Raw genomic sequence first — 22531 nt, forward strand, 5'->3', positions numbered from 1 at the left:
TTAAAAAAATATGTAAGAAGTAAAAAAGAATGTGTAAATATCACACTTCTTATTAAATTCTGTCCTTCCAATTGCACAAAACAGATTGACCAATAATTGTTGGTATTCAAGGTTAACTAACTCAATACCAATTATGTGTCACACCTCTCACTTGCATTCTCAATAAAATTGGACAAAAGAAAGAGAGAGAGGAAGCAGCAAGCTTCAGTGATAACAAACACTTCGATATGTTAAAAGAGTTCCAACTCTATTGCTGAAAATGGGAATGGGATAAAACCTTACGGGAAGGCTTAGTTATACATAATAATCAATACAGAACAAAGACTAACACATGCAAAACAATGAAGGTGTTCAAAAGTCTTTACATCCTTTAAATCACGTGCAGCAACTTTAGGCTTTCACACACTGTAGCTGCTTTAGACTTTGCACACACAGTGTAGCAGGTTTAGACATTTGGAATGAGGATCCACTTTGTGAGGATTTTGAAGATCTTCAAATCATGTTCGTTCATCGTACATCGTATAGTTAGAAATCATTCTAAATAATTTTATTTTAAAATAAATATGAATAGTACCTGACGAAAACTGATCGTAAGATATACGATAAACGGATACAATTTGAAGATCCTTAAAATCCTCATAAACAGAATTCATAGGGGATCCCTAGAGACTTTTGCACACACACTCTGCATTATTCCACTGGTTGCAGTCCGCAATTTCGGCCAATACAGAAACATTGACATCTAGCAGCACATAAACATTGACATCATGATTTATTTGAACTTCAAACAATAATGTCTGGCAGATACACTTGTATTCATAACTAGAAAAATTAATACCTATTTTTAGCCACATAATGAATTAATTATAATTGAATCCAAGGGTGACTATATCCCTAAATATCAGGGTAAATACATGTTAGCCGACACCCGAAAATGACAAAGCCATTACAAACATGCATACAACTAAAAATATGTAATTAGAAAGAGATATACAAATGCAGATCCGTGTTCAGAGTATACAACTATTGAAGAATAATCTGAAGGAATTATAATAAAAAAGGTAAGAACCGAGGAATATGACCTACACAGAGGAGGCTGGAAGATGCCTAAATGGAAGTGTCCTGATGCCAGGATTGTGTGCCTTGACTCTAACTCATGAGGGGACGCAAAACAAAAAAGGTGAGTGGACCAAGGTTTATAATAATAATACTGATAATAACAAAACCGTTTTCTTTCTAAACATATTAATCTTATGTTTTGAAAACATATATAATACTACATAATAGGTTTTTCTGAAAACTCTAGCATGCCATTAAATGATCATCTGTAAAACAAGTGTGAGTAAAACCATGCTCGATAATGGTGTTGTCATTGCCCAAAGGCAAATCCATAAATCTCATCAATATTGTACTCTTTAGGGGTATCATAGTGACCCGAAGACATAACCATAGTGAAGAAACCATGGTCCATCACCCGAAGGTAAAGCTGTACGACTCCGGGTTACGCCGGAGAAGAAACATATACATATAATATCACACACTGACACTAGCCCCGGGCTAGTGAAGCTGGGGGTATGTCATCAATATCATCAACTTCTCATTCACCCGAAGGCAATACCTGTCCATTACCCGAAAGTGAAGCTGTACGACATTAGGTTACGCTAGTGAAGAAACCATGGTCCATCACCTATGCTGTCAATAACTTGTCTAGGAATGTTTCAATACAAATTTAATTTACATATATCTTACTATTAGCATAATTTTCGTTATCAAATCTTGGGGAGATTTCGACCTGATCTCAAAAAGCATCCATCGTGCAATCCCAGTTATCAAATATTTTATTTATTTCTTCATCGTAGACGCCTCTGAATATTGAAATTTATTCTTAATTTCTTTGCTGCCTCTTTGTCCATCAGGTATTCTTGAAACTGAAACTTCCGACCAAAACCACAGACCAAGACCAACATCTCACATGCTGCCCCAGCTGGTACTAGATTAGCATAATCATTAAGCTGACATGCCACGATGTAAATGCATTGTACAAGAATATAATATTGTTCTTTGCTTGCAATATCTACATATGTACCACGGCACTATATATAACAAACCTGTGAGAAGTCTTAACGTACTTATATGTCAATGGCAATTCCAACAAGAACCATGTTAGTGAAGCCTAATCGTCTAACTAATTCATATGTCCTCCTCTTCATCTTGTTTATCGCAAGTATTATTTCTACAACCCATGCTGCATGCAGCAAAATAGACCAACACTCTCTTTTGTCTTCGTTTGATATCGCTTCTTCTAGTTTAAACTGGTCTTCCAACGATTGTTGTCGATGGGAGGGCATTATTTGCAATATGGCTGGTAGGGTCACCCATTTGTTGTTGCCCTCCAAACGCCTCAAAGGAATCATTTCTCCATCTCTTGGAAATCTCACGCATCTTTCCCACCTCAATCTCTCCCATAATATACTTTCTGGTCACCTGGAAGCTGGATTCTTCCTGTCCTTGAGTCGCCTTCATATCCTTGACTTGAGCTACAACTTTATCTCTGGAGAAGTACCGTTATCTCTACCATCAAGTCATATCCGATTGGTGGACTTATCCAGCAATCAATTCAACGGAACAATCCCATCTTCGTTCCTCCAGCGTGCCTGGAATTTGAGCAATTTAAATGTCAGCAATAATTTCCTTACAGGCCAAATACCGTCCTCTATCTGTTTTTATTCTTCTTCGGTTAGACTCTTGGATTTCTCCCGTAATGAGTTCAGTGGCATAATCCCACTTGGAATTGGTAACTGTTCAAAGTTGGAGCTCTTTCGTGCAGGTTTTAATAACTTACTGGGGACACTTCCAACTGATATCCACAATGCTCAAGCACTTGAAGAAATTTCATTGCCTTCCAATAAGCTTTCCGGACCCATTGGTGAGAATATTTCCAATCTTACCAACCTCACAATCCTGGATCTCTACTTGAATCAGCTGAGTGGTGTGCTTCCTTTCCATATTGGGAAGCTCTCAAGATTGAAGATCCTAACCCTCCATTTTAACAATCTAGAGAGTTATCTGCCTACATCTTTGATGAATTGCTCAAGCCTTACAGAACTGAATCTAGGTTACAACCAATTCGAAGGAGATCTTTCTGTGCTTAATTTCTCCAAGCTTACTAAACTTATTAAACTTGACCTTAAGAATAATAACTTCACCGGTCCCTTGCCAATAAGCTTTTACTCATGCAAGTCCTTGATAGCACTTCGACTGAGCTCAAATGATCTAGAAGGACAAATACAACATGAGATTCTTTCTTTGAAATCCTTGTCATTCCTTTCACTTTCCAATAACAGGTTGACCAATGTCACAGGGGCAATGAAGATATTGAAGGATTCCAAAAGTTTAAGGGTACTCCTTTTGACAAGTAATTTTCTTGGTGAAGAAATGCCAGATGGTGATCTCATGGTTGATTCATTTGGGTTCCAAAATCTCTCGGTTCTCAGTTTGTCAAGGTGCCAATTGACAGGCAAGGTACCAATATGGCTGTCGAAGCTTGAGAAAATGGAGGTGCTGGATCTGTCTTCTAACAGACTTGTAGGCTCAATACCTGTTTGGTTGGGGACTCTTCAAAGTCTTTCCTTTTTAAACTTGAATAATAACTTCATTTCAGGTGAATTTCCGAAGGAGCTTTGTGAACTACCAGCTTTCGTGACAAAATGGGAAGAAAATCAAACAGGCCATGGTGATTTTGAGTTGCCCGTCTACTACCAAAGCATTAATGGGTCTGCAACTCTTTTACAGTACAAATATATATCCAACTTGCCAAAGAGAATCAGCTTCAGGAACAACAGCCTAAGCAGCAAAATACCCCTCGAGATTGGCAAATTGCAACTTCTTCAAGAATTAGATATTGGTTTCAACAACTTCTTTGGCAACATTCCAAACCAAATATCGAACCTCCCAAACTTGGAGAGGTTAGACCTCTCAAGAAACCATTTTTCGGGCGAACTCCCAGCCTCACTGTCAAGTCTTCATTTCTTGTCTTCATTTAGTGTTGCCTACAATAACCTCCAAGGCAAAATACCATTAGGCACTCAGCTCCAAGGATTCAATGACACTGCCTTTGAGGGTAACCCAGGACTTTGCGGTTTCCCGCTTCCAAATGAGTGCCAGAAGAAGCGTCCAGGTGATACGACTAAGAACCGGGAAGATGTACGTGACACTGCGAATGGAATTCCATGGCTTCATATTTCAGTGTCTCTTGGTTTCATTTTGGGGTTTTGGGGAGTTTGTGGTCCTTTAGCTTTGAGCAGGTCGTGGCGATTTGCATATTTTCAATTTCTCTCCAATATTGTAGATCGCTTCGTGTGCTAATTAATCATGCTGTATTTTCTTTAATAAATAAATGACTTATTAACCGGTTCACAAAATATCTGCTGCATGGCAACAGTCATTTCCTAATTAAACTTGAATTGAAAACCATATTAATTAGAATATTTGTTCGACGTAGCCTTATAAGGAAAATATATGTGCGCATTCTTGCATGGGAACTTAAATAAGAACCAGAGTAAACTTTAATGTCTTGGAAAACCTCCCACCCTCATCACTTTCCTTGTGGCTTTATTTGTTGTATGAGAAATGTTAAGAAAATTCTCTTAAAGTGAGATTTTTTATGGACTCTCTGTCATCTCACAATTTAACGTTAATTTTCGTATTAAACATTAGGAAACATTGTGTCGAAAATATGAGGTGACAGAAAATCCATAGAGATCATCTCAATTTTGAGAGTCTCCTTAATATTTCTCTCCAAATTATGACTTGACAAATCCCAAAATTTAAAAACAACAATGATAAGTCATGTGGAGCCAAAAATAATCACAAGACGACACATGGATCTTTGGATGAAAAGGACAAGAATACCCTTGAGGCACATCGGGATTCATACGCGCAAGCAACGGGCAATCATCTTTCAATCAAGTCAAAAGTACCCAAAATAGGTATTTATTCAAAATCTATTTCATCTATCTTCTCCACAAGATAACCCCCAAAACATTCCTTTTTAAATTATGTTAATTGGTTAATTAATGGAATTATTGCCTAATTAATCCATTAATTGCTAATTAAACTATCAATCACAACCAAAAAATACACAAGAGGCCGGTCACCTTCTCTTCCAAAGGGACCGGCCATGCACTATATATTTGACATCATTTTCTCTAAAAAAACTAGGTCTTCACTCTTGCTGAACACTCAAAATTCTTCAAACACTTTTCCCTCAAAATTCTAACTTTGGCATAAGAGGTTCTTCGGCCAAAGCCCCCCCCCTCCCCCCCCCCCCCCCCCCAAATTCTTCGTGGAAGCGTGAGGCTCTTGGCCTTGACCTAAGGTGTTATTTGTTTTGCAGGTGCAATTTTGTCCAAGAACAAAGAGGAAGAAATTTGCATCCACAAGTCCCATATAGGAAGGGGGCACCCCAGGTCTGATCAAACAAAAACAACAACAATAATGATATAATAAGAGTGATACTATCCACACATCCATTTTTACCTCTCACACACCTCTTTCAATTTTTTGTCGTCCGATCGAATGAATTAAAAAAGATCAAATGACAAAAATTAACGAAGGGGTGTGTTAAAATAAAAATGGGTGTATGAATAGCTCTATGATAATTACAATTTACCTTATTTTATCATTTTTAATTACTTATAAGAACTAATGATCTTGTTTATTACTGCAAATTTGTCTTTGCATGTCTCCAAAAAAATTAAACCAAACCCTTTAACCAGGAAAAAGAAATTAAAGGGTCCTAATTAGTCTATGTCTTTAGTCCTATGTAGGTCTCTTGTTTCTTTGTTCTCAGTGTCATTTCGAATGCAAGGACCAAAATATTAAAGAAATAAAGACGAATTTGAAGTCATTGCAATGCAAATAAAAGCATAATATATAACACCCATGCGAAACATGCACGTCTGCGAGTAAGAAACTAATTACCATATAGCTGTCATAACTTCTATTACATGAAATAATTATCTTTGTTATGCTTCTTCTTGGCTTTGCTTAAAGAGCATATGCTTACCTACCGTGATTTTGGGAATGAGAGCGATATAGGGTACGTAAGGGGGGACAGATACCTAATTAATTGACCACGTTAGGGATAAAGCTTCCGTCATTGATAATCATACCTTGTTAAAACGTACATATTTCACAGTATGGGATCGACTTATTAATTCATTTCTTGTGTCTTAGTAAATGAATGATTTGTCAAAAATGGACATTATGGCATATCAATTTTCCTGACTACTGTTGCTAATCTGGTAGCAGGTGGAAAAAAACGGATTTCTGTCTTGGCCGGTGGTGTCGACTAAAAGCTTTCATTACAAAGCAAACTTTCAATTAATTTCAAAAGAAAACATGATGGGAAGACTAAGTAGGCACTAGGCAGGGAAGTTTAAGGTTAATTTCAAAAAGCAGTATTTTAATATACAGAGGAGTCCATCATGTTGTGCAGATCATTGTATGCTGGAGTAAATGAAGACAAGAAATAGAGACTTGATAGTGTAAATGGGATTCCGCCTGGCATATGATTTCTTGAGATAGAGATCTAATTTCTCCAAGGCTGTGAGTTCCGATTTCGTTCGATTAGCTCAGCTCTCTAAAAGTCCTGTTGTTTTAATAAGAGATACCCATTGACATCATCTTGATAAGGAGAGTTAAAGAGATGCAATTGATAATGTGTGGATATCAATGGTGTCAATAGATTACCAATGCACATCTGTTTTTAATTAAAATATAATGAACGTGATACACATACACCCAAAATGGCTACAACAGAATGCTTCCCCTCTGCACTAAAGTTCCAACCCTCCTTCTCATATTGTAGATTAAATTAATTAGAATATCATGGAGGAGAAGTAAGTATAATGGAGCCAAAAAAACCAACCTCTGGTGGGAAGAGGCATCCAACTGAGCAAAAGCTATGCACAGCGTGAGATGATCCCAACTCCCAAGTCATGAAGACCCAAAGCCTCATAGAGAGGGTTGGCTTTGCTGGCTGCCACGTAGCCACTACCAGCAATGACATCTTTGTTCTGTATCTTCATCTCCATGGGTAGATCAAGCAAACATCTGACCACAGTCTTCATCTCTGCCATCAGGCTCGGTGGGATCCTATGGTTGGCAAGCCTGAAGCAACCCATGTCTCAATGTTAGAGTATGAACATAAGATTGGATGTTTTGACAGCGGGTGATTAAGTCCAATTGGTATAAGAAAGCCTTATGAGAAGTTGTTTACTAATTCTTGTTAATGAAGGATTCTGTTTTGACGTTAAACTGATATGAATTAGAAGTCATAAGTTGTTTTCTATAAGGAATCCTTATTGAGTTATGAGAATGAGATATATGTGTCTATATATATTGTGACCTCTGCTCTCACAGATGTGTGCTCTCTTCAGAATTAAGAGCTTGAAATAATCTGATAGAGAGGAGAAGAGTTACAGTGCATTGAGATCGGTTTGCAGTATTCATGGCATCTTTAGGTGGAGGTTCATCATGTTAGAGCTCGTTTAGATGTACTTTTAAAATGACTGAAAGCGTTTTTGGTGAAAATGTTTTTAAAACCATTTTCTAGTAAAGATGCAAGTAAATCCTGAAAAAAACACTTAAAGTGCTTCGTGGAAACACATAACTGGTGTTTCTTCCAGAAAACACTTTGAGTGCTTTTAGAACCCAAAAATATTTTCTCTAAAAGCATTTTCAATCATTTTCAAAGCACATCCAAACAAGCACTTAGTGAATTGCAATGCTTTTATATGGGAAAGGTTTATGTGCTTAACTTGATTGTGATTACGACAACTGAATCCAGTTCTCGGCAACCCAGGTTCGAACTCTTACCAATCTTTTTTTTTTTTTTGAGGCTTTGTTGTTGTTTATCGTTTCACTTAGATTTAAAGGGGTGCTAGCATCTCATACATACTATAAGAGTAATGTTATTCATACCATATTTTTATATCATATTTCTATACCACATTAGGTGGTATTTGATGTGGACAGCCACATCAGTTGAAAATTTTGTAAAACCCAAGGAAATGAAGGAGAAAAGACTCATCGTATACCACAATCATCATTTAATTAACTAGTTTTTCTTAATTATTAGTTTATTAAATAATGAACTAAATTTAAAAATCTGATTAATTCAAATGATATGACTGTTCATATCAAATGCCACCTAAAATGGTATGAAAATGTGATATAAAAACATGATAGGAATAGTATCTCATATAAAAAATATAAGAATTAAAATTAAGACGCCACCCGTTACCCATGTGAGGGTTTCACCTTCTGCCATGAAATAGAGGACAAAACAAAATTATATAGTTTTGTTCAATGCTTATGCTTCTATTACGGGATGCGATTGTTTTCATTTTTTTTTTTTATGTTTCTTTTCCGACATTCACCCATTCCATGTCCCCTAGGGGACAATTAAGTTTGTTTCATCTTTTATGTTTTGTTGATGGCTGCATCTCTGGATTCCCTATACGCATTGTACGGGTATACTCTACGTATATAAAATCACGTGTATTTTGAAAAAGGTCATCCAAATCTACAGGTTAACCAATCACAATATAATAATTTGGTACGTATGTATTTTTGAAAAAAAAAAATTCATCAAGGATTCAAGGAAACAGTAACAATAACCAACTTCCTTTTTATTGAATCATTCAAAGGATTAATCACCATAAATTATCATCAACGCACAAATTCTAAATTATATTTAATCTTATATTCCAATGAAGAACACTGTTAGATCGGTTGCTCAAACGCTTAGTTTTGGTTGTTTATGATCTCCACATGCATAACTAGTCATCATGATTAGTCCACGCCTATGTTAGGATTGATGTTATTTATTTTGTAAATATCATGTAAGGTTAATTAACGAGTCTACATGAAAAATTTTAGTGTACCGGAAACATGGTCCGGTACACCAAATGTTATAATATAATTGGTTGGAAATTTGAAAAAAAAACATTTTCAACTAATTGTATTATGACAATTGATGTACCGAAACGTGTTTCCGGCACATTGAACACTGAAAAATTTCCTCACGTGTACGTTAGGATCAATGTTATATAATTTGTAAATGCTTATGTCTGCAAGCACTGTAGTATAATTTCGAATATCTGGATTTTTAGCTACAGAACTTATGAGGAAAGAGATGTAATGTTGATGCAGTGAGGCTTCCACTGTATTTTATCAAAATGGTAGTACAATTTTTTTTCTATGTTAACTGCAAGATAGATCATAAGATTCAAGTGAGCTCTTTCTCCTTATTGGTTTCTTGTGCTTCAAACTTTTTGTATACGAAAAGTTTAGCAATCAACACATATATGCACCAATTCAAAGTGCTCAAAGCTGCAATTACCCAATAAAAGTAATTGAGATGGGCACGATTGATATTGTTACCAAGCCATTTTTCACCATGCTTTGAGCTAATTTCTTGCACCGCAGATATTATAGCATTGCTCATGAAGTTTCCTACACCTACCACACTGAGGTATGCTGCTGCTCCCATGCTTCTCATTTCCTCTGGCATTTGGTCGTAGAAGAATTCTTGAAGTCCAACAAATGTAAATACATCAGACAAACCACATATCATGTACTGTGGAATTAACCACCACACTCTCATTGGCACTATTGTTTTGGGGTTGTCCAGGAGGTTGTGGTCTCTTGCAATGCTAACCCTTTTGGCTTCTACCAAAGCTGATACAACCATTGTGAATATGGATACAAATAGGCCAACGCCGATTCTTTGTAGTATGGTGATGCCAGAGGAGTGTCCCGTGACTTTTCGGGCAGCTGGGACGAAAACACGGTCGTAGATTGGAATTACAACTATAATTGTGAGGCCATTGAAGACTTGCAGTGATGCTTGGGGAATCTTAAAGTTCGGACCAATTGAGCGGACCATTGTGCTTCCTTGCTTCGTGAAGAAGGTTACACTAAAGGATTGGACTACAGCAAACATTAAGCAACACATCCATACTGGAATGAGGCGTAGGACGAGCTTTACTTGTTCGACTTGATTTTGTGAGCACAATCTCCATGGATTTCTGGTCTTGCTTGAAGCATCAAGTTGGTCAATGATCCTTGCCTTATCCAAGCATCTAAAAAAATTAAATATTGTATAAAGTTAGGGATAAGGTGTCATGTGGTAGACATAAAGTTCCATGTTGATTTATATAATTTATAAATGTATCTATTTGGATCTCAAGAGATGTCATCACAGTGAAGTTTAGTGTTTATAAAATTGCACCTAAAAAATAAGATAGAGCTTATCAATATGGCGGCCTGTGAGCATACCTGAATTGACTGGTATGTGCTAAAGTCCTAGTATCATGCGGACTCTCGTCATCTATGTACACACCAAAACCAGTCATGAGTGTTCCATCCACGCGCCACTTCCTTGCTGCCGCCACTAACACCTGAACCACCTTGGTGAAGGGGCTGCCTAGGGGTCCCTGCTTTCTGTATCTCTTGTAACCCAACAGAAACAGAACCAATGCCACCACCATTGCCCCTGTCATTATTCCAAACCCCGCCGCCCACCCAACATTATCCTGCACCAAAGCAGTCACAAATTTTGGGTTTCAGCACTTCAATAACCATTCACCAATTTCTTTTTCTAAAATCACTAAGCAAGTTGCATACTTGTTTCTTACTTTTAATAAATAAATGAGGTTTAGAGTCGTCTCATGTATAAGAAAATGAAAAACTGTTACAGCTAAGATTCATAATTTTTGGGATTTGTTCACTAAACTAATAATGCTAAAACAACATTTGAGTTTATGAGCCTAAAATTTCAGAAAACCCCTATCTATGCTTGTAAATATGATCTATGCTGACCTGCACGTATATGACTGCCAAAGTAGCAGTGGAGGCACCAACAATGATCCCCATATACCACCAGTTGAAGAATGAGCTTTTCGCCTTCTTCTCCTCCGGCGAGTCTTCATCAAACTGGTCGGCCGCAAAGGTTTGTACACATGGTTTGTGGCCACCTTGACCAATTGCCAATGTGTAAAGTGATACAAAGAACATTGCTTTCTGATAACGCCGAGGAATTATGGAAACTGTTACGGTTAACATTACCATTGCCTGAAATTAACTTGAAAAGTTAGCAATCGTGGTCTGGAATTAAAATGGTAGTAAATAATGAAATTTCTGAATTTAATTGTAGGTTCCACATCTTCAGAGTCAGTCAATATGGTAGTCTAACCATTCAATATTATAAGTTGTCATGCTTTGACAATACGTACAAAGCAATAAATGATCGATGAGACGAGAATGGTGTTGAATCGACCGAGAAAGGCATCGGCGACGAAGCCCCCAATTATTGGGAGGAGAGATGAAACTCCAACCCAAGTGTTGACATTCTTTGCAGCCTTGGGGATGGGCTCATGGAGTTCATTTGTGAGGTACGTGATGAGGTTTCCAGCCGTGCCATAGTACGAAAATCTCTCTGCCACCTCAACAACTACAACAAGAAAATAAATTACCAAAAAGAAAAACAGTAGCCTGAATTGAATAATTGTAAGAAAATGAAAAGGTTTGCTTACGGATGATGAAAATTGCAGCACTCCAGCCCCCTCTTGAACTGGAAGGTTGTTCTTGTCTGATAAGATTCTTCTCCGTGTCTTCACGGCCATTGTGAATACTTAGTTGGGATGGAGATTCTGAGCTTGCCATAAGAATATTTATGTCCTTTTCTCAAGCATTGAACAAACAGCTATTCTCTAAGTGAGATGACTATTTTGCTTGGAAAATATAGTTAGCATACACACACATATACATGATTTGTTAACTGAAGGAGTAGGATTCTCCCTTTATCAATTTCCTTTTTTTCTCTATTATTTTTTTATTTGAACTGTTATGATTAAGTCACGTCAATATTTTGTGTTGATTTATTTATAAAAAAAGAAAAATAAAAAGGAAAGTGTGAGACAAAAAAGAAAATGTGAGAGGATGAGAGGAAAAAAAAAGTATTTGGTGAGAAGATAATTCTATTATGTTGTATATCTATAAGAAGTTATTATTAACTTTCTAAAAAAATTATTGCGCAAAGAAAAGCATTTAGAGGAAAAATCTTATTTCGTTATATACTTATAAGAATTTATAATTAACCTTCTAGAAAATTTTATTACGCACTTTAGATTTCTTATACTTACTAATAAAACTTAATTTATAGGGTATGCACAATAAATTTTTAGAACGAAAATAATAACACCCTTAACATGTTAAATTGCTGTAATTTTATATTGACACTAGTACACGCAGAAGAAGAGAAATTTTTTATTATGACGGGAATATGGGTGGTGTATCACGTGTTTTTATATAAATTGTGGGAAATTTTATATTTTAAGTTATTAACCTTTTAAAACACATATCTCACCATTTATATAATGATACGTAATATATCATCTGTGTACCAATCATATTAAAAAATCTATTGCGCAAGAGACGTGAAAGTCAGATGTTTTGCTGCCAGTTGAGAGAAAAGATGCTTTTTCTTAATTAGCAGTGGTTTCTAAAAATCAACGCGCTTTTATTTCGAAGTCATTTGTTTACTCTCAGCAATTTTTCCTCCCCTCATAAAGTGTTGGTTGGGCCCACGGTCACCAAATGATAAAATAATGGTAGATGTGTATCCTTTTTTTCGGAAAAAAGGCGGATGTGTATCTGCTAACTTGAAAGCAAATGGGGTTGAATGCTACAGTCCTATATTTGAATAAATGGAAAAGCCGCCCACAGCATTTGGAAAATGAATTTAATAGTCATATTATGTATGCTTATAAATAAAGAAATTTAACGAAAAGTTATCGGTACTATTTATTTTAACAAAAAATTATAGTTTTACATTAAAAATCAATTCTTATACTATTCACTTTATCATTTATTTTGTCTTTATTGTTAAAACTCAAATTTTTCAAATCATTATCATTAATTTTTCTTTATAAATAACCAAAAACTAAGAAATTTTTTAAGGAAATGACTGTTTAAAAAATTAGATTTTTTATGAACTCTTAGTCATCTCATAGTTTAACGTTAATTTTTGTACTAATATTATAAAATATGTTGAAAAAAATGTCATTCCAACAAATCAACTCTTTTAAGCTCCTGACGAAAGAAAGTCGACACTCAGTACTACAGTCTGATAGTATTTTGATGTATTATAAAAAAAATAATAAAAAATAAAAAATTGAAGGAAAGCCTACTATGATCATATCTTCTAGAATGGCTTTTTTAACCACGAAACGACTTAATCAAATGCGATAAGCGGGCTTCCATCATATAATTTTATACAAAAATCCAATAGTAAAATCAAATGGATGAGTGGGCTTGCATGATATAATTTTATACAAAAATCCAATAGTAAAACCAGATCTACTTTAAGGAGTGGCAGATAATGGTGGGATCGGAACGGGCACAATGAAAGTTGTTTTCTTGAATAAACAAAATCAATGGTCGTGCTTATTAGAACTTTATTAGGCAACGTTAACTTAATTGGAATAATAATTTTTTAATTTTTTAATTATTTATAAAGAATATAGAATGTGATTTTTAAAGCATTAATAATAGTTCTATTCAAATATAAGATATTTCACTTATAAGTGAAAAAGAATACTGTTAGTGTTAAGTGATCTAAAGTTTGGTGTTGACTCTATTTTTTCTTATCAATAAAGAAAAGAGAAAATTGTAGCAATGATCTCTCAACTTTAATCAAACTGGGGTAATGGTCTCTCAACTAAAAATTCATGATCATTGGTCTCTTAACTCTTTAAAACGTGAAGCTATGGTCTTTTTATTTAATTCTGTTAGAACTTTCATCAAAATGAGTCACGTGTCACGCACATGAGATTGATTTAAGGTACACATATGGAAAATCAAATGAGAAAAATTGTAGTAATGATCCCTCAACTTTAACTCAACTAGAAAAATGGTCTGTCAACTGTAACTCAATTGGAATAATGATCCCTCAACTTTAACTCAATAGTAGCAATAGTCCTTCCAACATAACTTATTTTAATAAAACTTTGACATAGTTAACAAAAATGACCATAGCTGCACGTTTTGATGAGTTAAGGGATCAATGGTCATGATTTTTTTTTATTAAGGGACTATTGCTATAAAAAAAAATTTATTGATAAGAAAAAATATAGTCAACATCAAACTTTAAGTCACTTAGTACTAGCAGTATTTTTTTTACTTGTAAGTGAAAGATTTTATATTGGAAGATAACTATTATTGATACTCCAAAAATCTCACTCTACAATCTTCATAAGTGTATTTTTCTTTCTAATTATAGACACTTTGGAGTGCAAAATGAGATTTTTTGAGTGTCAATAACAATTCCTTATTTGAATCTCGTAATAATGAATTTACAACTAATTAATTTTCTTATCTTTTTTTTCGAGTAAATTGGTGGCATTAGTGGGTTATACAGTTCATTGTTAGGGGGAAGGGGAGTCTATGGGATTCAAAACCACACTAAGGTGCATGTGCATGATTGATTTCTGACACTACGGTAAAGCAACATCTTGATTTCCCTACCTTTAAGTGTAAATATATTTGTAAACATATCGTTATATTAAAAAACAAAGGAAAATGCTACAGAGATTATGTTTTATATTATATTTTGTAAATCATATGATGTGGTGATTGTTGGTTGAATAACTTCTTTAATGATTTAAACAAAGAATCCAACTATCAACTGTCACATCATATAGTATACAATATATAGTTCAAGTAGCTGGTGTCTCTAGCTTCGCTCTAAAAATAGGTATAAGATAAACATCTAAATATTGCAAACAATGCAATATTAGATTCCTTTCATGGACGGAGCTAATGAAGGCTCACTGGGGGCAGATGCCCCCACTCAAGTAATTCGTTTGTTAAGTTGCATACTAGAGTTATATAATATACACGCGTTATCTTTGAAGAAAATATACGTATCTAATATCCAACATATACCTTCATACTACTTATACTCTATAGCAAATATTATATGAGCAAAAGTACTCTTACTCTGTCATTCAAACTGAAAAACTCCTCTCTCGCCTATCATGTATTAATATTTTTCTCATCACTTTTCCCCTTTCCACTACTATACTGAAATTTTTGTAACATGGAATTGTGATACATCATCATTTGAAAGCATCCTTATTATCATATATTGAGTAAGCCATACTATAATAAGGTTTTCTTAGATAATTTTTGGGATGCCCCACTAAAAGAAATTTGTAGCTCCATCCCTGACTCCTTTCAATGCAATCAAATAGAAAGCTCCAAGAGCACTATATTCTAACAAATTAGAATAAACAACTTCGCACTATAAAAATGGGAAAATGTCAGAAATATCACATTTTGTAAACTACATAGAAACCACTTCTCTAATAGAGATGAAATATACTTGCACGTTGATCTTAGTTTTATTAGAGAAGTGATTTAAATGTGATAGTTAATGTTTATCTCAAGCCACAATTACCAAAACCCTAAAATAGTGTGCAATCCTAAATCATGAAAATTACTGCCACCGCTCTAAGCAAAACCACCATATATCATTGTGGAAGATTGGATGGATCTTGGGAAAGAATGTCAACAACGATAGCGAATAAGGATCCTTGTGAATGGATATGTTGGTGCAAGATTCAGTTTGTGGGTAGGTGTGTTTGCACCGTATGATTAGATACAAATTGTTTGTACCAAGCAGCTGATAGTCTTTGAGTCCTCTTGAGAGTGGCGTAATCAACACAGTGAAGTCCAAACCGAACCGTAAGGCCACTCGTCCACTCGAAGTTGTCCAGCAACGACCACACCACGTACCCTCTTACATCTGCTCCTTTTCTGACCATATTTAAAATAAGATAAAAAATCAATTAACTTTTTCACCGCATTTGATGATTTGATACTGTGTTTCACATTTGAGATTCGCCAAAACATCACAATGCTAATACCATATAAAAAATCACTGCATATAACTGGTGTATACATACTGAAAGTCACGCACTATGACATTTTGGCAATTATAAGAGGAACATTGTATACACTATTACGTAATATGCATGTAATAATCTCTCTAAATGCAGGTGACATTGACATTACTTAAATTCAATAAATAAATGCAAGCCCTAGGGCAGTTCAGTGTATACCTGATTCCTTCTGCAAGTGCATTTAAGTAAGACCTCATGTACTCTACTCTCTTGACATCATTCAGTAATTCTTCATTGCACGAATTCGGATTCTCCACCTCACCAAACCCTACAAGATCAAATTATATAGGAATCTTTGTCACACCATAAATTTTTTTTTTTTTTTTTCGCGGGGGGGTTTTGGGGGGGGGTGGTGGGGGGCGGTGTCATGTTTTGATGAAAGATCTGAATTTGGACCTTACCATTTTCTGTGATGAAGATTGGTGTGTTGTTGTATCTGTCTTTTACATATGTTACGATCTTTTCCATTCCTTGAGGGTAGACATACAGCCAGTCAACCGCAGTCTACATCCAAAAAATAAAAATAAAGAAGGTAAATTGCTAGAAGAAATTAATTGTTGTGGCAATTGATCATATGATGAGTTTGCATACTGGTTCTCCAATGAAGACTCCGTCTTTCTGTGCAGTTCGCAATGCGAAACCCTCTGTCCTTGAAGTCCCTGGTCCTGGTTCACATGCAGAGAACATACAATCTTTTGAGTAAAAGCTCGTATAGTGATTGATGCCAATGAAGTCCAATCCACTCTTCTTCAGTATCTCCGCATCAGATTTCGAAAATGCCGGCAAATCAGCTCCTAGAATCTCACGCATTTCTGCAGGATATTTCCCTTGTAGAACCGGGTCTAAGAACCTTCATTTTAAACATGTTAGTTGTAGTGACCAGAAAAATATGAGAGCAGCCTAATGCATATGGTCTCACTTACCAGTTCATATAGAAAGATATAGCCCTCTCAGCTGCTAATTTGTCTTCTAAGGAGTTGCTGATCGGTTCATACCATAAGGCATTCATAACAATTCCAATGCTACCTCCTTGGTTTTTCTGAGCGTCAAAGACATGATTAGAACCACATCGAAATAATTACACTCATGAATGAATTTCAAAACTTTGTTTCTAACCTGATATTTGGTTCTGTATAGATGGACGGCAGCTGCATGGGATAGAATGATGTTATGAGCTGCAATAAAAGGCTCTCTCTCTGAATCCCCACTAGTACAATTCCCAAAGGGTCTAGAGCAGCGAGTGGGCGGGTACACTCCCGACCTATAGCCCCGAATAACGACTACATTCGGCTCATTGAATGTCACCCAGTACTTCACTCGGTCTCCAAAGAATTTGAAACATGTATTTGCATAATATAGGAAATCCTCCCTGAAAATTGAAATGCAATCCTTATAGTTATCACTTATTAGTGGCCTTTTCAGACAGATGGGAATGTTGCTACATACTGCAGTTGGGGACTTAGCCAAGCTCCATATCTGTCTTCAAGTTCCTGTGGAATGTCGTAGTGAGTCAACGTCACGAAGGGATGGATTCCTATAACATGACATAGAGAATGTTGCCAAAGAAAATGTCATATATTTCCAGCAACAATGAATTGGATGAGCACATAAACAATGGTACCAAAGAAGACCTCTACGCAGAAGAGCGTCGATGAACTTGTTATAGTGATTGATGCCAGCTCGATTCACTTTCCCAAATCTTCCTTCTGGTTCAAAGTTATAATATATGTGAGTCGAGAGGAGATGATTGGATTCTATAATATGAGTAGAAATATATGAAAGAACGAAAAAAACTTACTAGGTAAAACTCTTGCCCATGATATGGAAAACCGGTAAGTATTGACTCCAATGTAATTCATGAGATCCAAATCTTCCTGTTTTTTCATAACAATGTCGAAGCAAGATTATCAATGTTCTATCTCTAATTTAATTTAGCCTTAACAATAAAACACGGTAGGCTTTAACTAGATTTTTATAAGGTTTCACCTTGCAGTGTTGAACACCAATTGTTCAGCTACGATCTATGAGTTTAGTAATAATTCCCACAAAATACCTTCGTATAATTGGAAGAAAATGTATGTCTCCTTATTACATGTAAGCAATCATTCAATTTCGACAAATTATAATCTGAAATGTGTGTAATTTTTTTCTGAATTTTTTTGTTACATTTGCATATTGTATGAGACTGTAATTTATAGATAAAATATCATGTTAAGTACACAACTCTAATTGGAATACAATCTACAAGGTACAGTAAGAGCTGGCCAGGCCAGAATGGGGTTTATGGGAAAGGGATCCTCTCCGGATCCCTTCCACCTAATCCACCAAGGTCACAAATCTAGGTTTTTGAAATTTGATTCAACGATTAAAGTTATTATAACTTTTAAAGTGAACCTCTATTTGTAACTATTTGTTCAAATTTCAAAGGTCCGAACTTGTGACATTTGTTACCATTAGATGAGTTAAATTTTTAGATTTGTGTAGTGGACGACACAAATCTCGAAATTTAAACTTATCTAACAGTGATAAATAAAACTAATCGAAGGTGATGAGCAAAGCATGTGGTCCAATATCCTAATGGATAGGGTATTAAGTTTTCTATATCTAAAATTTGGAAGGATTCAACAAAGTATTAGAGAATATTTTTGCTCACCGCTCTCAAGTGATGGCGATGCTCACCACCTTATATGTCACCATTAGATGAGTTTAAATTTTTAGATTTGTGTAGTGGGTGACACAAATCTCGAACTTTAAACTTATTTAATGGTGATAAATAAAACTAATTGAAGGTGATGAGCAAGGCATGTGGTCCAATATCCTAGTGAATAGGGTGTTGAGTTTTCACACATACGTCCCAAGTTTGAAACTCTCATTCCACTAAATTATTATAATAGTTTTGAACCTTCTTCTTTCCATAATAATAATACCAATAAATTTTAAAAATAAGAAAAATGAAAATGGTGAACTAAATTGCACCCGAGAAATTAAGCACCAGCGATTCAGTCATTTCGCCCACACTTAAAAACCATTCACGAATACAGAGAAGAGCAAATTTGGCATGTCACCTTAGATGGGACCACCAAGTGCAAAATTTTAAAAAATTTGGGTACAAGTCAGATTAGTTTTTGCCTGACCTAGGTTGAAGCAGAATTCAGAAGTCCAGCTCCAGAATTTTAACAAAAACACACACAAATATATCAGAGTTGCAGAAAAGGCAAAATAATAAGGTTAGTTCAATAGCCTAACCAAATAGAGATGATACTGGTCATCAGCGATATCTCCATTAGTTCCATCCGAAATATGACCTGTGGCAAGCAAAATATATAACTCCACCGTTGGATTTTGACGACAAGTAAAAAAAAAACATCAAAGGGGTAGAACATAAGCATTAAACTGACCAGGCTTATGAGTAAAAACGTCCCAGTTGCTTAGGCCTTTTCCATCGGTCAGAAAAGCTCCCTCAAACTAGGAAAATATAATGAAGAAGAAACATTAATATTAAACTAAACTGAAGGACTGATTCCGATGAGTCTGTGAGTGTGGTTTGTGTGGAACGTTCTCCTCATAGTTAAAGTGATCAAATTTTCTAACTGCCTATAACAAACGGACACATATACTAAAACGATTCATAAAAGCAACAAAATAAAGGCTTATACGTGTGTGTATGTGATTTGTTTGTAAGGAAGAAAAACTTCTTACATGTAACGAGCTGCCAAAATATTTGTATGTGTGTAGAGGTGATACCTGGTAAGAAGAGGATGCAGTTCCAAAGAGGAAGTTACTAGGGAAAGGGGATGTGGCTGAGTTTCCTTTCAAAATAAATATGTGATTGCAAGACACCATGGGAATCGCAAAGCATATATCAACAATAAGGAAAACATGAAGTGCTGAAAAATGCTCCATTAGAAGTTTCAGAGTATGAATGAATGAGATGGCATATATGTTGGATTTTTGGATCCGCGGGCCCGTGGGACCCCACTCTAACGACATCGATACTGTGTTCAACTTTAACACCTGCCCAATCCGTCATGTTTGAGATTTTACCACTTTACCACTTGCTTAATCCGTTAGGTATGAGATTTTACCACAAAAGATCTCGGTATTAGTTAGAGTGAGGTATTTAAACCCCATTGTTTTCTTTTCACCCACCGATGTGGGATTCCAACACTTCTCCTCACGTATAACCCCATTTAGTGGTTCACACGTGAAACACATCAGCAATTGAAAATTGAAACTCAGAGGTCGGCTCTATGTTAAGAGTCCATACTTGTTTTCTTTTCACCCACCGATGTGGGATTCCAACACTTCCCCTCATGTGTAACCCCATTTAGTGGTTCACATGTGGTACACATCGGCAATTGAAACTCAGAGGTCGGCTCTTTGTTAAGAGTCCTAGCTTGTGTTCCTTCTTGGTGACAAACTTGTTGGCTTGCACAGGCTCGAACCTGGCTCTGATACCCTGTTGAATTTTGGATCGGCTGGTCTGTGGGGCCCCACTCTAACAACACCAATACTGTTTCTAACTTTACCACCTGCCTAATCTGTCAGATATGAAATTTTACCACAAAAGACCTTATTATTAGTTAGAACGGAAGAAATCACTGACCTTTTGATGCAAAATTTGTGGTAGCCATGATACATGACTGCAGGGTGTCGCTATAGTACAAACACCGAATAGTCAATACATAGACCTGAAAAACTTATTGAGCGGTGTAGCACTACTTAATTGGCACAATTTGATTAGTCTATTTAGTATCGATATCAATGTGGACCAACTGACAAGGCTCCATTACTGTTATTACTGTTGGTTTCGCTTAACAGTAATCAAGGCAAGAGGAAGAAATGTGAAATCAGCGAGCGAGATAGACACGAAATCGTAATCACATTGGCTAAACCATATAAAAGTATCGATAGAGAAAGATGCGTCGGGAAGAATCTGGAATGTATCACCAATGAAAAGCAGGGAAATATGAACCCTGGCCTACGTATGTACCACAAGGTCACATCAAATTGATGGATCACTGTTTATCAACCAATCATATAATTCAAAAGTAAAAGGATCCGGCCTACGTATGTGCCACAATTTCACATCAAATTGATGGATCACTATTCATCAACCAACGATATAATTCAAATAATTCAAAAGGAAAAGGATCCTGGGATCACTATTCATCAACCAATCATATAATTCAAAATGAAAAGGATCCTGGGATCACTATTCATCAACCAATCATATAATTCAAAAGGAAAAGGATCCTGGGATCACTATTCATCAACCAACCATATAATTCAAAAGGAAAAAACCAATCATATAATTCAAAAGGAAAAGGATCCTGGGATCACTTTTCATCAACCCACCATATAATTCAAAAGGAAAAGGATCCTGGGATCACTTTTCATCAACCAACCATATAATTCAAAAGGAAAAGGATCCTGGGATCACTTTTATAATTCAAAAGGAAAAGGATCCTCACCGAATCCTTTCCTAGACATTCACCGAAATTCTGGAGGTCAGCTGACCCCCCTGCCTCTCAATGCATTCGTTACTGATTGACCACAGCTTTGTTCAACTTGTAATACATTTTGACAATATAATTATTTATGAAATTATTGTATTATAGTAAATGTGTAATTTTGTCGATTCTTTTATATATTACGATGTATGCAAAATCACCAGTAATTGTGGATGCTAGTCTCCGTTTACGATTTATGACGTATGCCGTAATTGCTTTCACAATATTACGACACTCAACAGGCACTGTATCAAATATATATTACGACACACAAGTATGTTGTAATTGTTTTCGCAGTATCATGACACTTCATTAACACTGTATCTAATACCAATTAAGGCGAGCAAGGCACACCTTAAAGAGCATTTACGACGTGTTTTACTTAAATTATTCACAGCTACTAAAGAACGTCGTATTTGATAAAACATCTTTTACGACATGGGCTTTTACTGCTTGGGGGTTCACATCGTGAATAATTGTTTACGGCGTTCTTTGTGTGCCGCAAAAGACCAATTCTATTGTAGTGTGCAATGATGCGGCCAACACCATCTTCACCAGCCATAAAGAAGAATTGGAAGTTGAAGCAATTGGTGGGTTTTGACTATAAAGGTTGGGACGGGGTTTCAATGGTAGTAGGCTGAGCTTGGAAGTGGCAGCGGCTTTATATTTATCGATCTTCATTTTTGTTTTGCATTATGTTTGTGAATTCGTTTATTTATTTTTTTCATCTTCATGTCTTCTTTTTTTTTTTTTTTCAAAATTATTTTTATTATTATTTTAGTGTCCAAGTAAAAAGTGGGACTTAGTATTGCAAATTAAAAATGGGTACAGACTAAAAATAAAAATATATGATAAAAAAAATTTAACCATAAATATAAATATATCAAATGTAACATTTCTAATACTAAATGAATATATTTGGAAAAGAAAATATTTTACTAATGAAATAATTAATGACGTTCATTAAAACCTAAGAACCTTGAT

The 22531-nt window shown here is 35.6% G+C and overlaps 3 protein-coding genes across 9 annotated transcripts; 1 reads left to right on the forward strand and 2 right to left on the reverse strand.

Moving 5' to 3' along the window:
* Window positions 1-1774: 1774 nt before the first annotated feature.
* Window positions 1775-4411, forward strand: LOC137720920 (receptor-like protein 3). 2 transcript variants are annotated; one of them, XM_088693593.1, is made up of 2 exons: window positions 1775-2926; window positions 3362-4411. In XM_088693593.1, the coding sequence occupies exons 1-2, from the start codon at window positions 2134-2136 to the stop codon at window positions 4363-4365; spliced, it is 1797 nt and encodes a 598-aa protein (XP_088549719.1). In that variant the 5' UTR covers window positions 1775-2133; the 3' UTR covers window positions 4366-4411. The 2 variants fall into 2 exon arrangements, with proteins under 2 accessions (XP_088549719.1, XP_088549718.1); XM_088693592.1 differs by having other exon boundaries at window positions 1777-4411.
* A 4788-nt stretch (window positions 4412-9199) lies between these two features.
* Window positions 9200-11845, reverse strand: LOC137726244 (protein NRT1/ PTR FAMILY 5.4-like). Its single transcript, XM_068465138.2, has 5 exons — window positions 11604-11845; window positions 11304-11521; window positions 10891-11142; window positions 10348-10604; window positions 9200-10151 (listed from the first exon to the last, which is right to left on the reverse strand). The coding sequence occupies exons 1-5, from the start codon at window positions 11731-11733 to the stop codon at window positions 9296-9298; spliced, it is 1713 nt and encodes a 570-aa protein (XP_068321239.2). The 5' UTR covers window positions 11734-11845; the 3' UTR covers window positions 9200-9295.
* A 3508-nt stretch (window positions 11846-15353) lies between these two features.
* Window positions 15354-20685, reverse strand: LOC137726245 (beta-glucosidase 47). Of its 6 annotated transcripts, XM_088693599.1 has the most exons (13): window positions 20641-20685; window positions 19734-19778; window positions 19433-19499; window positions 19281-19339; window positions 17833-17908; window positions 17666-17740; window positions 17481-17568; window positions 17151-17403; window positions 16958-17073; window positions 16626-16884; window positions 16436-16538; window positions 16194-16302; window positions 15354-15888 (listed from the first exon to the last, which is right to left on the reverse strand). In XM_088693599.1, exons 5-13 carry the CDS (start codon window positions 17891-17893, stop codon window positions 15693-15695), a joined length of 1260 nt encoding a protein of 419 aa, XP_088549725.1. In that variant the 5' UTR covers window positions 17894-17908; window positions 19281-19339; window positions 19433-19499; window positions 19734-19778; window positions 20641-20685; the 3' UTR covers window positions 15354-15692. The 6 variants fall into 6 exon arrangements, with proteins under 6 accessions (XP_088549725.1, XP_088549722.1, XP_088549723.1 ...); XM_088693596.1 differs by lacking the exon at window positions 20641-20685 and having other exon boundaries at window positions 17666-17737; window positions 19734-19962; XM_088693597.1 differs by lacking the exons at window positions 19734-19778; window positions 20641-20685 and adding an exon at window positions 19779-19961 and having other exon boundaries at window positions 17666-17737.
* Window positions 20686-22531: the final 1846 nt, after the last annotated feature.

Source organism: Pyrus communis, chromosome 5, assembly GCF_041283825.1.
Source record: "Pyrus communis isolate YQ-2024b chromosome 5, ASM4128382v1, whole genome shotgun sequence".
Taxonomy (NCBI): Eukaryota; Viridiplantae; Streptophyta; class Magnoliopsida; order Rosales; family Rosaceae; genus Pyrus; species Pyrus communis.